The 14,170-nt window shown below is 45.9% G+C and overlaps 1 protein-coding gene across 3 annotated transcripts in view; it reads right to left on the bottom strand.

The window, feature by feature from the left end:
• The window catches only part of LOC114846854 (neuropilin-2-like), a 65,946-nt gene that overhangs the window by 14,814 nt on the left and 36,962 nt on the right, over nucleotides 1–14,170 (bottom strand). For all 3 annotated transcript variants that reach the window (XM_029136011.3, XM_029136010.3, XM_029136009.3), the window contains exons 9-13: nucleotides 12,830–13,005; nucleotides 12,546–12,719; nucleotides 11,535–11,679; nucleotides 3,028–3,102; nucleotides 2,426–2,575 (exon numbers count right to left, since the gene is read on the bottom strand). In XM_029136011.3, coding sequence (XP_028991844.1) covers nucleotides 2,426–2,575; nucleotides 3,028–3,102; nucleotides 11,535–11,679; nucleotides 12,546–12,719; nucleotides 12,830–13,005 — 720 coding nt within the window. The remainder of the gene's footprint in view (nucleotides 1–2,425; nucleotides 2,576–3,027; nucleotides 3,103–11,534; nucleotides 11,680–12,545; nucleotides 12,720–12,829; nucleotides 13,006–14,170) is intronic.

Below are 14,170 nucleotides of genomic sequence, written 5' to 3'. Positions count from 1 at the left end.
AAGAGAAGCAGTGCTGAGGTGTGTTTCACCGCCCAAACAGGACTGGAATCATTAGTGCGCTGCTGTGTTTGGCTGCTTTGTTTATTATGGCTGGAGAGTCAAAGCTCTGGTGACGATGTACTGTCTGTCTGTCTGTCTGTCTGTCTGTCTGTCTGTCTGTCTGTCTGTCTGTCTGTCTGTCTGTCTGTCCAATAGACTTTGCAGCACATCACAGCTAATGAATAATGGATTTAGGTTGAGGTAACTCTGCGTCTTCGCTCGGAGGCAATGGAAACAGGGACCCAAATTACTGTTGCTCATTAAGTACAGTTAGAGAAAGTTGCCGTGTTTTTATGCCTCTTCGCGTTTGATCTTGGCGAACGTACAAAGGGAGGGAATTAATTAACAACTCTCCATGGGAGGGAAAGGCTGGGATGCAGAATTGGCTCTGAGGGAGGGAAGCGTGTGCACGTCCCGTACGCTGGTGTCTGTTTGGACGCGCGCCGCTTCCTTCGTAGGTATCCTTGTTTATGTTTATATGCGTGCATTTGTTTATGAGTTCATCTGTCAGTCACTGTGTGTGTGTGTGTGTGTGTGTGTGTGTGTGTGTGTGTGTGTGTGTGTGTATAGATGTGTCAGTAATAGCAACTGGACTGCCCTCACTTACTAGGAATTGTTTTCCTGTGTATACAAGTTGCATATATGTATAGTATTTAAATATATATAAGATGATAAAGTCACATATTTACTATCAGGCGACATTGATCTGCAGCCTGGACCTTGTTTTTGCATTAGAGGGACTGTGGGGAATTGTTCAAACACCCTTTTACAATTGAATGTTCTGATATGGAAACAGATAATCCAAATGCTTTGAGTCACGTATGATAAGAGACCGTGGGACACAGAAAAAACGAAACCACATCCTATGGCTCTGATGGAGACATTTAAGAAGGAAATCAGTCGATATTAAAAAATGATGTTTCCTTCCCTTCCTGATCAGCAACGAAATCTAATTCCGACAACCACTCACGTTCAGAATTTCTCTCAGTACAAATCTCCACGGGGCAAAGAATTTTAATCTCCCCCTATCGGAGATCAAAAGAATATGTTAGGAACTCAGTTTGGGTCCGATTTTCTCCTTTAAAATCCTAAAAGGTTCTTTCAGCAAGAGGTGCTGGGGATTTGATTTGCATTTGGAGACAGCTTCCAGACAGGGTGCCACACTAATGTTGCTGTAGAACAAGACTTAATGTCATGTCGCTGTCGAACACAGAAACAGGGATTCTGCTAAGTCAATTATACAGTGAAAGACACTTGCAGGCACACACACACACACACACACACACACACACACACACACACACACACACACACACACACACACACACACACACACACACACACACACACACACACACACACACACCACACACACCACACACACACACCACACACACACACACAGCAGAGTGATCTAGCGCTTATGGCACGGCCCTGTCTGTTGTTGAAAGAGCTGCTCAGTCAACCAGAACCTGGATGGTTTTAACAGACAGAGAAAAAGCCTCGCTCAGTGGCAAGGCTGTGTGTGTGTGTGTGTGTGTGTGTGTGTGGGCACAAACTGAGTAGTTAATGTGCACAGAGTCCCACCTTGAATAGTGTGTATGTGCGAGTGTGAAACCTCAAGGAGAGATGAAGAGCTAAGGCAGCACTTATGTCAAAGCCATCATCTGACTTACAGTACCTGACTGCTCTTGGAAATGTGTGTGTGTGTGTGTGTGTGTGTGTGTGTGTGTGTGTGTGTGTGTGTGTGTGTGTGTGTGTGTGTGTGTGCCTCTAGGGTGTGCAAGTACAGTACAGTATGGAAGGTCTGTGAATGTATGAGAGGATTTGAAGTACTGTAGCGTGTGTGTGTGTGTGTGTGTGTGTGTGTGTAATGTGTAATGGATTCAACAGTCGTGGTCATCCTCCCTCTGTTTTATTAAAGATGGACAGATGTGGAGTGGCCAAGGTGAATGCAGATAAAGCTGATGATGATTGTTAAAGTATGAAAATGCATGTGAAGGCAACAAGAAGTATGAAAAGAGTTTGATGCTCAGAAGACAAACAGAAGGAAGATAGTAAAGTAACAACTAGGTTAGAGACAGTGAAGCTGAAAAAAGAAATCTCCAATTAAGTTGTTGTACAAGCTTTTAGCAGATAGGAGTGAAACCCTTGCATCACTCTCACTGGCAGTGGTTCCTCCCAGCACTGGGATGTGTAATATTCCACCAGAGGACAAGTGCTTTGCTCTTAATTAGTCTGAGACGACGTTGCGCTGAGGAAGGTCAAATATCAACGTTTTTAGACAGTGTGAAAAATGTGAAGAACGCTCCAAACAGGGCTTTGACCCGTGAGCGCTGGGACGCTCCAGTCCCAGTGTGTGCGTGCTGCTGGTGTGAGCACTCACTGTCTGATCCCAGCACCAGGTCCTGTCGCGCCCCCTGTCCGGCCGAACTGGCCGCGTGCAGGGACCAGCTCACGCCCGACTGGGGATCGGCCGACCAGCCGCACAGGCTCTGCTCGAAGTCACACACGGCGGACAGGGACGGCGTGGTGGCTGAGAAGACAAACGCACAATCAGACAAGAAACGCAACTGATTATGGGGTTTATAGCACATTTAACGTGATTTAACCAACATGTCAAACTTAACCCCCCCCCCCCCTTGGTTTATTATTATCCTTTTATGAGATTTTATGAGGTTCCTCTTTAATTTGGGAGCGCCTCAATAGAGCTCGTCATTGTGTTTGGATGTTTTGGAAATAGTGATCATGTAATATGACATCTCAACAAATCACAGTGAATCCAAGTAATAAAAAGAGAAAGATTATGGGGAGAGAGGATACAAGAATATTGTGAAAGTAGATATAATAAAAAAAATAAATATAGAGGTTCAACCCGTTCAGAATGTGTGTCTGCGTTTAAGGGGTTCAAGGTCTTCTTCACTGCTACACAGCCTCCTGAGAGACCCTGAGTGTGTGTGTGTGTGCGAATGGGAGCCGTGCGCTTACCGGGTCTCAGTGCAGCGGTGGTCTGCTCTACTCTGGGCAGCGTGGGCGTCACCGTGTCAGCTATGGTGGAGGTCTCTGTCGAAAGGTGGACAAAGCAGAGGGTCAGATTCAAACACCGGGACGTGACGTCAGCACTCATTTTCATTTAACTGACTTTTACAGTTATATTGTGACATAACCAGCTGAAACAGCTGAATCTCGTCTGAGCGGAGAAGCTTGGCGGTCATTCAGGCCGCTCGCGTTGCCCGCTGCAGCTTGGCACACGTACGCATACGCACGTATGATGATGGATGCTGCACTCACACTGACCTTGGCTCGCAGCAGTGTGAGACCAGTGTATGATAGATCAAACAGAGACACACACACACACACACACACACACACACACACACACACACACACACACACACACACACACACACACACACACACACACACACACACACACACACGTCAATGGTGAAGTATGTCTGTGTAACCTCTAAGACCTTCTGGTCTTAATAAGCAGTTTTCTACAGTTAGTTAAGACCCTGAATGCTTTAACAGCTCTCTCTCCCTCTCTCTCTCTCACCAAATTATCCTAGGTCTTTCAGATACGCAGCCTCCTCCCCTTCGTCCCTCCCTCGTTCACCCCTCTGCGCCGCACACTTCATCTGTCCCTCTTTTCTCTCCGTGCCATTTGTCACAACAGATCCGAGCAGATTCAGTTCTGCTTTGCAACACCACCGGCACACACACACACACACACACACACACACACACACACACACACACACACACACACACACACACACACACACACACACACACACACACACACACACACACACACACACACACACACCCTCAGCTGTGAAACCCTATCTAGTGTTGTTTCTGTTTTACCGCAACCACAATTTTCTCCTCCATAACTCTTCCTGCTGCTCTCCTCTGTCATCTGTCCCTCAGGGATATTTTGATTTCCCCTCATTCTCTTCTGTTCTCTGCCTTTCTTTCTTTTAGACTGTTTTTTTTCCCTTCTGTTGCTCTTTCTTCTTATGATCTCTCGTTTTCCTGTCAGCCCTCTAGTGCTTCTAACTCGCCGTGCTGGTATTTATGTCAGTTCCAGCCCGATTCAGTGAACCTGAGACCACTGTTGATTTACTGCGTGTTCGATTGCTCTGGATGTTCACACAGACTCACACGGAGATCAGTGTGTTTTGTATGGAGTGAACTCCTAACCTTTGCCATTCTTTGTAAATAGCTTTGACTTAATCTAATCTTCCAATATGTATTGTTTGTGCGCGTTGGTGTATTGGATTGTTTACACAGTTGAAAGTATGCAGAATAGTTACATAAGCGTGTCCTCATATCTGCACACACACACACACACACACACACACAAACACACAAAGAATTGGATATTAACATTGGATAAGTAGCTCCCAGCTGCTGACATTAAGCTGTTTTAATTTGGTGCCCTTTACCACTGTAATTAGCCCCCATATGGAGAGGAGGGGGGCATGACAGCGAGCGACGGTGCTGGAGAGACACGGAGAAGGGACCGCAGCCCTTTGCACCTCTCACCACCATTTTCCTAATTAGTGACCACACACAGCTCCCGTCAACCTCCCACGTCCGTCTCCAGCTCTTCTCCACTTAGTTTAACGTTGCCCTCCCGTGTGTCTTCCCCTCTCACACTCCATCGTCATCCTCACCTCACCCTTCATGAGGATCACTTCTGTTAGCAACTGTAAAGGTCAGTACATAATCTAATAACCGAAGTAAATCACTGCATAATCATTATATATTTGTTATTGAAGCTAGTAAACAAAAGTCCTTGTGCATTTTAATTAGCCTTTTCAGGCAACTCATTTCCCGCCGGTGGAACTGTATTACACTGAGACGAAATATTTTATGCATTTGTTTACAGTTTGCACACTTGTGTGAGTCTTTACCTCCCGAATTCTGCAGATGGGCTACTGTGAACAGTGAATACACACACACACACACACTGTCACAGGCCCCAGGGCTCATTGTAGAGCTGCTGAGTGAGCAGGACTAGGCAGCAACAGAAAGACGCAAACTGTTCAATTATGGAAAGAGCTCTGGGTATAAATCCACCTCTGTCAGCCTAAATAATGACTACTGACACAGTATGTGTGCATGCTTGTGTGCGTGTGGGTGTGTGCGCGCGTGTGTGTGCGTGTCCTATAAAGAGAAAGGATGTCACTAGTCAAATTACTGGTGACATGGTGCTTGTGTGTGTGCGCAGGGGTTCCTTTATTTAATGACTATGTGATTGACTGACTAACTTAATGATACTCTGTGTGTAGGTATAATGGAGAAGCTCTAATAGCCTTAATAACCTTTAGCTGTGGATAATCCATTAGCCATAGGTACCTGTTCACTTTAAGTATTGGCTATACTATTAGAAAGCACATTATTCCTAAAAACATTGGAGACAGATAAAGAAAAAGAACGCTTTGTTAACAGTCTAGGTTTATTTCTGCCATTTGTATATTATGTTTTCAACACATGACCTACAGTATATGACAAAATTGTCTTTAAACTACAGTAGTGATGCGACAGGAAACTAACGAAAACATGATGGTAGACCTCTCTAAAAGCCTGAAAAGTAATAATAAGCCAAAGTGATTTTAAATATTGCCCCATCAAGAACAGAGCTGTTAAATATGCCATCGCACCAGAAGTCATGATGGAAAACATGAGGGGATTTGGGAGGAAAATCATGGTAGCGATCTGAATGGCAAATCAGACGGCTGTGCTTAAAAAACCCCAAAGCACAGGTTTGATTTGTTTCATGTAGCTTGACTAACGCTAGGCTAATTATGACTCCCTCTTCTGTAGATGAGTGGGTGGGAAAACGAGCTCTTTACAGCAGGAAACTCTTCTCTGGCCCAAAATGCCTAATTAGCTTATTGTACTACGAACTGCCGCTCGTATCTGGGCCTCTGCTGCACTGTCTGGACCAGGGGGGCACGTTTCCAGTAAAAACACACTGGTGCTTAAGGACTAAGAACACGAGCGTGGTGCGAAAAAGACATCCATGATAGAAGTTTAAGTGTGGCAGCCGAAGACAAATCGCTCATTAGCGCGTCGGCAACAAAGCGCCACGAGGTGCGTGATCGTAATTACAGCCCCGCAGTCAGCGTCAGGCTGAGTGACAACAACCGAGACGATAAAAAGACTGCACGAGTCACGTGGGGCACAAACCATTAAGATGAGTGTGCTATTAAGTTCACTGGAGAACAGAAGGACACCTTTCACAATTACCACGGGGAAATATGTTAATAAGGAACTTCCAACACGCAGCCAGTACTTTTTGACCACAGTTAACTGAGCCGCACATGGACGGAGTGTGCATAGAAATTGGGTCCTGGATGAAACATTTGCATGTTGTTCATTTTCTTTGAACACACAACCAAAAAACACGAGCACAATACACCAAAATCATTACTGGGCATCGTTAACCATTAACAGCAGACAGGTTTCCATCTCTGTTGTGTGAGGCAGCGGACGCGCACAGAAACTGCGAACCTACTGTACTGTATGTTTCCCCGGCATAAACTGTATGAAAGGATCAATAGTCTGGGGGAAAAAGAAAAGGAGCTCATATCTGGGAAACGCTGCAAAGATGTGGCGAGCCAACGCTAAATATTTAGATTGGAAAAACACGGCTTCTTTTTGCACACGGGCGCATATAAACACACAGGCATCCAGGAGGAACCTGTGCCCAGTCCTAAGTGTTTCAATATGCTGCAGCTCCAGGAGGAGGAGGAGAGACAGATAAACGGGGCTTTCCCATTGAAGCGAACACAACCCGATGATGTACAGTTTAAAATAACAGCTCTGGGCTTACGCCGGCTCTTGACTGGCTGTGGAACACGCAGTGCAGCGGAGGCCGAGTGGGTTTTTAGGTCTCTAGTGCTCTGGCAACCGCCCGCTGTCCTGTGTAAACACATATCATGACGGTTCCATTTTTACCCTGCTGTATTTGGATATTTTACAGTACTTGATCTGGGCCATAATTTGGCTTGCTCGTGGAGTCATGAAGCATTTGATGTAAGCACGGAATACAGCTGAATAATAACAAAAAAAAAAGCTGTACGAGCGCTGGCAACAGCTTCGTTTCACCTTGAACTGGAAAGGATGTGACAGGTACGTGATAAAATAAATACAAAAAAACAGCATCGAATCAGTTTGACATTTGGAAGGAGTGGAAAGAATCCGTGTGTGTGTGTGTGTGTGTTTGTGTGTGTGTGTGTGTGTGTGTGTGTGTGTGTGTGTGTGTGTGTGTGTGTGTGTATGGGAGCTCTGGCACAAGTGATTACATTCTTCTAATGGGGAGAGAGTGAAAAGGGCAGAGACAAAGACGCTACGAACGTTTGCACAGTCCGTCTCACATTATTTTCCTTTTCTTGCAATGTGTTGAACTTAACTGCTTGGATAAAGGAGCAAATCTGCAACTTTATAGTGAGAACGCTGTTTACTTTGGTAAAGCGAAGTTATATAGAAGTCATGGCAAATGATTGAGTCTGTCCATTGCTTGTGCTTTAAATGTCACTAATGCTAAAGCACCTACTGTCTGATAAAACCGTTTGTTTGGATGCTACTCTGTTCCCTAAGAAACAAGGCGAAGTAATGAATGCGTCCCTTGCTTTTAAAAAAGGATTCTTGCGAAATGCCCTGTTTTTTTAATCACACATCTCCACGGAGAGATGGGAAAACGAGGAGCAGTGGACGAGGAGTGGGTGTAGCTGAGGACGCGTCCCACCAATCACATGGAAACGTCTGGACCGGCGCCACGGCTCACATGTGAAAGTGATCAGTGTTGTTGGATGCGCGCTCGCAAACACTTGGCTAAACCTGAGCGTCTGGCTGGAAACCTGGAAGTGAGGAACACCTCTAGAATGTTCTAGAATGTCCTCCAGGGTGCCACTATTACCACTGATGGGTTTGAAAGCGTGTGTGATGTCCAAAGCTTGTACTTGGCTACAGACGTAAGCAATACATTTTCTGATTTGCTCAAAGTTTCATCTGTGGTTGTCAAAGTGACACACAGACAGTGTTGGAGGTTACGTGTGTCTGTGTGTGTGTGTGTGTGTGTGTGTGTGTGTGTGTGTGTGTGTGTGTGTGTGTAACTGAAAGAGATAGAAGCAGTCACACACAGTAATGAGATGCTAAATGACATCATCATCATCACCATCACCATCATCATCATCATCACCATCACAGTAACAGATGATGAAGATAAAGGGGCAGTCATGTGGACACAGTGGTTAGTTTGTTGTCTTTGGCTACAGCAGAAAGGTTTAATGATGTCATGAGCTCATACATTCGCTTTGGTTATTCGTGAAACAACTGTCACGACGTAACCTAGAAGCTGTCTTCATTAAGGTATAATTCTAAGAGTCTGAAGCTCATCCGTGACCCGTGCATGACTGCGCCTGTCACCATGTCATTGTTCTCTGCAAGCTCCACAGAAGGAAATGGAAGCAGAGGGGTCTGAAACCAACCTCTGAATAATAGAAGGGGCCTCTGTGATTGCTTCATCCACTGCAGACTGGCCTCTACAGTATGTGTGTGTGCAAACATGCGACTGTGTGGACGCAAAAACTCCCGCACTTCAAATTCAAACAGACATTAAGTGACTTAATTCATATTGTGTTTCATGAAGAGAAACAAAAGTCAACTCAGGGCTGAGCCCCCTTTGAACGCTGCCTGTCGAAAGGAATAGAAAGTGTCTGACAGGCGAAGGAGAACGAGGATATAAGATCCAATCTAAATAGAAAGAGGGCTGTTCTAAATCTCTCTCTCTCTCTCTCTCTCTCTCTCTCTCTCTCTCTCTCTCTCTCTCTCTCTCTCTCTCTCTCTCTCTCTCTCTCTCTGTACTTGTGTGTGTGTGTGTCTGAATTTACAGAGCTGGTCCAATGTGCCCGTGACTTATGTGTAAACAGCTGTGTTCAGTGGACTGAAGCTGATGCACTCTGTTGAATATTTTATTGTTCGTTATAACAGTTACACAGTCACACACACACACACACGCACGCACACACAACTGCACAAGTGGAGTCTTTTCTTCAGTCACTTTCCCTCTTTTATCCCTTTCATTCCTCTTTCATAGCAGCAGCTGAACCGCCGCGACTGCGTAGCCGCTGAGCTCACGCCTCCTCCGGCGTCGCTCTCCCACCATCACCTACTGCAGCGTGGCCACAATTACGAGCCGCACAAAGTGGAATTGAATCCGCTCGCTTTAAGCCACCGAGATGCTATCTCCGCGCTCATGGCGGGTTGCTGCGTCGAGAACGGTAGCGGAGGCGGTCGCCGTGGAGATGGCGAAGTGGGAGCGGAGCGTTATCGCGTCTACTGCGCGGATTAGGACCAGAAGGCAAACATCTGGCGCGCAGACGTAGACACGCGGCAAAGCAGGCAGACGAACAGCGGAACTCCCACAGCCCAGAGCTTGATCTGTACTGGGGAGATGATGGCTGCATGATGTCATTAGGCACAATAACAAGCCAAGTCTGCGGACGGGGTGAGACATCACCGGCTCGTAATCAGCGCGACTGGACAAAATGCTTCTCCATTACGAAGGAGCGATTTGCTGCCGCTCTTGATTTACAGCTTGCTCAAACTACATAATCAGCCCTGACTTTTTAAAGTCCAGGTCCATGTTTCACTGGGACTTTATTGTGCTGCTGGATTTGACACTCCGCTTATTACGAGTCACCTGGAACTCAAACATAAGTTCCTACCGTAATAGTAGCCTCTATAACATCTCGTCTTTCATTTGCTCTAATTAGGGACCTCGTTAACTCTGAGAGGTTATATTAGAGTAAAAAATTACACATTGTTAAAGGATACTGTCCTCATTTCAAGAGCTATAAAATTACACTGAATTATAACGAGTGACGTTCATTATGGTGTCGCAGGTTGTCCACTGTGTCTTGATAATAAATGCATTGTTTGAAATGATCCTCCACAGTCCCGTAAAAGTACCAAAATATTTACGTGTTCTTCAAAATAAAAGTCTCCGAGCTAAGAGTGTAAATCTGGGCTGTGTCTAGAATGTATGTTTAATGTATCCGGGGAAACCTGTTAAAAACCTGTGTTAACAGAGGAAGTCCCCTCTCTCCATCACCAGCAGCCTTCTGGCTGGAACTGACACATGTAGGATGTGTTGTTCCCATTGGGCGCTCACTCTCTCTTCCTCTCTCTGTCACTCACACACGTGCACGCTGAGATTTAGCCATCACATGCAGGCAGTGGGCCATTTCACGTCCACTGGGAACAGGTACGTGCCATCCCCTGTTCCCGTCTCCACCAGCCACATGTCACAGTCTGACCACAGCTGTAGGACGCCACGACCGGAGCGTCTTAAAAGGCCATTTACATGATTCTGAATGAGATTTCTGTTTAAAGAAAGCACTATTTAGCTACTGTAGAGGACCGTTACTGTTCAGATTGTAAGTGTAATTATGCCTCCAAGTCCATTGAGGCTGCGACAGGAGATTTTTAAATTTCCAGAACATAAATTATGAATATTACAAGCGTAGTGACAGCCTGTCTATTGTCTGTAGAAGGGGTTCTGGTGCATGAACATGTACAGTATGCAGCACATGCACACGTTCAGTACTAAATGTAGGTAAACACAATGACTGGCTCTATTATTTATAGTATAGATATGTACTTCTATACAGTAGCACCTTGATACAGCCCCCATTCACCCATTCACCCATTTACACATTCACCACCTTCTTCTTCAGGCCAGCGCACCGTCGATCCCGTCATCGGAGGGCGACTCTCCCTCCTGATCCAACTCTAAAGTCTCAGCTTCTCTGCACACATCAATCCAAATCCCCGACTACACGGTAGCTACCAGTTATTAACATAATAGGCCGTGAACACAATATAGTACAGCTACACAGCTGGCTACTATTAGCGGAAATCCCATGACCTAGACATGTTAATCCCTGTCCAGACATGTTGCAAAACCTCCTATGGAGCAGGATGATTAACTTCACCCACCGCTTCACATGCACAATGCACATGTGTATACATACCCACCACCAAACACATTACAGTACATTACTACCACTCAAAAAATACAAACAAAGGGACACAAACACACACACACCAACAACCAAACATGCACATTCTCATTACATGTGACAAAAAGATGAATGGAGCCAGTTACAAAGTTAATTTAAGCCACTAATGTTTTGTTTGCATTAATGAATTATAGTGTATCATCATCATTATAATATACTTTGTATAACTATTACTGGATCATAGGATAATATATCCTAATGGGACCCACAGGCTATATTCCATGTGTGGGTCATGTATATCGGTCATTTAAACACTGAAAATGGTTTGTTTCTCTGTTTGTATTTGTTCCAAGTCATTAGTTCTGCATGGAGAACTACTCCCATGTTGCACGTGTATGTTTCTGTCCAGACGTGCGTGTAGCAGCCGTTCCACCTTCGTGCTCCTACTCTTACCTGGCAGGTCGCAGCCGAGGACCTCCATCCTCATGCCGATCCCAGCGGGGGACCACCGCTCCGGAAAGACTCTGATGAACTGGGCCACGATTTCATCAAACCTCCGCAGCTCCGGGGTGTCGTAGTGGCTGTTGCCCTCGAAGATCTTGGAGGAAGGGAAGCAAGGGATTATGGGTAAGTAGCTGTTCTAGTGTTTTTAAAGGGACAAAGTAAACAACGTCTTTAACAGTACTGAGCGTGTTGTTCTGACAATTTTAACACCGTGGCCTGAAAAATTCAAATTAATGGAGCCTCTGACAGAAAGATTGGCAGTATGACAATCTGAAAACCGACTCCACTGATTCATGTTGTGGAGGTGATACTGTTGGTTTCATTGATTGAATTGGATTTCCTGCCTTTCCCGTATGTGGAATTTCAAAAAAAAAAAGAAAGAGAAAAGGATGACGGTGAATTTCCCAAGACTCTCGTTTAAAAAGACGGGCAGATGAGGGAGAACACGGTTTTAGCATCAGGAGAAAATGCAGGCACTCAGTAGTACTATTAAAGCGTTTTAAGACAGACTCAGAAAACAGGACTGGGTGTAATGCGCTCTGTCTCGCTGTGTCAGACTGCCAGCAGTGCTTAGTGGTGATGCCGGAAAGACATTTTTAATTAACACCCATGAGAGACAAATAGAGGATGAGTGAACGAGTGGATGAGAGGCAGAGAGGGAGCGAAGGCGCAGGCAGCCAGAATGAAGAGTCAGGTGATTCAATTGAATTATTATCAGAGCCGAGGCTGTAATAAAACGTCTTGTCTCTTTTCTTTTCCTTAAAAATGACAAAGCCGCGAGGGAAACGAGACGGAGGCAAAGGGGACGGGGAGGAGAGCGATGACGGATGGAGCTGAACGACGGCTATAAATAAAATACCAACGAGGGCGAGCTGGGAGCGGCAATCGGGGGGCGAGGGGACAAACATGTATGTGTGGAACACAAACCACATCTGTGGGAGTCCCCCCCCCCCGTTTTACCTTGGCGAAGCCGGTCTTGCTGTCAGTCATGTAGGTCCAGTCTTTGCCCGTCAGGCTGTGGGCCAGTTTGTACTTCCTGACGAACGCTCGGTTCTCCGCGCTGGTGCTTCCCTCCAGCCCTCTTGCACCCTGGGTAATGATGCCACGCACTGTCTTGGGCACGCCGAGGTCCACCTGCAAATGCACGGACGGACACGTTATTGATATCCCGTTCGGCTTCACGCGCCAGAACCTCTTTTGAGTCCAATCGTACAAATCCGGTGAACGGAGACGCGAGGCCTCACCTGCAGCCACTCCTCTCCAACGATGGGCTGTGTCGGGTTGGGAAACCAGCCCGAGCGACTGGCCACCAGCCGGGACGCCCCCATGGAGCCGTGGATGTCCCTCATGGAGGACGCGGAGATCTGGGAGTCCGGCAGCAGTCCAGACAACATGCCCTGCAGCTCGGAGCAGGGAGCGTCTGCACAGGAAGAGAGAGTGTGAGAGAACGTTTATGCATTTCTCAAACCCTAAAAGAAAACTGCTTTCAGACTGATTTAGAATTGACAATAACATTAACCAAATGTTTACTGTGATGGATTTTGGATCTGTGAAATGAAATTAGAGGCTGCCAGAGGAAGTTGGAGTCATAGGATTTTTAAAGCCAACAGACCAGTAGATAATCATTCTGCTGTAAATGTTACTGGATTGAGAGCTTATTTTCTACTCGCTACCTCCCGTGCGTCTAGACGAGGCCGCTGCAACGCTAAAACATGGTCAAGACTGAATGCGACTTTTACTTCCAGGAATAATTTGGCGCCGACGTTTGATCTCAGACCCTTTTGCTGCCGTGACACGAAATGTTAAAACAACAACCGGCGTGTTACACTCCGCAGCCCCTCTGAGCCGCTTTCCCTCGTCCCCGTTTCATTATTTTCCCTTCCTGCTGCTGCGGAGTTGGTGCATAACTTTAACCGAGCTACCGAAAGGGATTCTTCATGGGGAATTGAGCCAAAACACCCAAATGGAAAGAACTAAATGAAAGCGTGTAGCAGATCAAAGGAACGCTGTTTATTACACTGACAAATGTGTCTTAGTCTAACAAGCATCGAAATGCGGGTCGGCCATGAATAATGATGAAAAACAAAAGGGAACCAGAAAGGAGTGACCACTTCTGTTTGAAAAATGCACAACATTGAGAAAAAAAACTCAAGGTATTACACAAGAGAAAACAGGCACAGGAGGAAGAAACAAGATAAAAGGTGAGGGGTGCAGTCGAAGGACAAGGAGGCAAAGGATGCACTGGGGAGAGGAAGAAAAAGAGAGGGAGGGACTGAGGAGGGTGACGGTGAGTGATGGTGACGGTCCTCATGCCTTGTGCAACGTTTTTCTCACTATATTTAAACAACAATAGCAACAATAACAACAACAACAACAACAACAACAATAACACAAGAACAGCCATGGACGTGGAGGCATGAAAACCGATTAGCCGGAGGAAGATCCTACTGTCTCCTTGTTCTGTTTATTCTGTCTTTCGCTGTTCCTGCATCCGTTTCAGGAGCGTTTTGATACAGGAGAGCAGTGAGACATTATCTCTGGAGATCACACTGTGCCGAAATAGCTAAATATCACACGGCGGAATG

The sequence above is a fragment of the Betta splendens genome, chromosome 21 (genome assembly GCF_900634795.4).
Source record: "Betta splendens chromosome 21, fBetSpl5.4, whole genome shotgun sequence".
Lineage (NCBI taxonomy): Eukaryota > Metazoa > Chordata > Actinopteri > Anabantiformes > Osphronemidae > Betta > Betta splendens.
The sequence above is the reverse complement of the archived record's forward strand: the minus strand, read 5'-3'. Positions and strand labels throughout refer to the sequence as shown.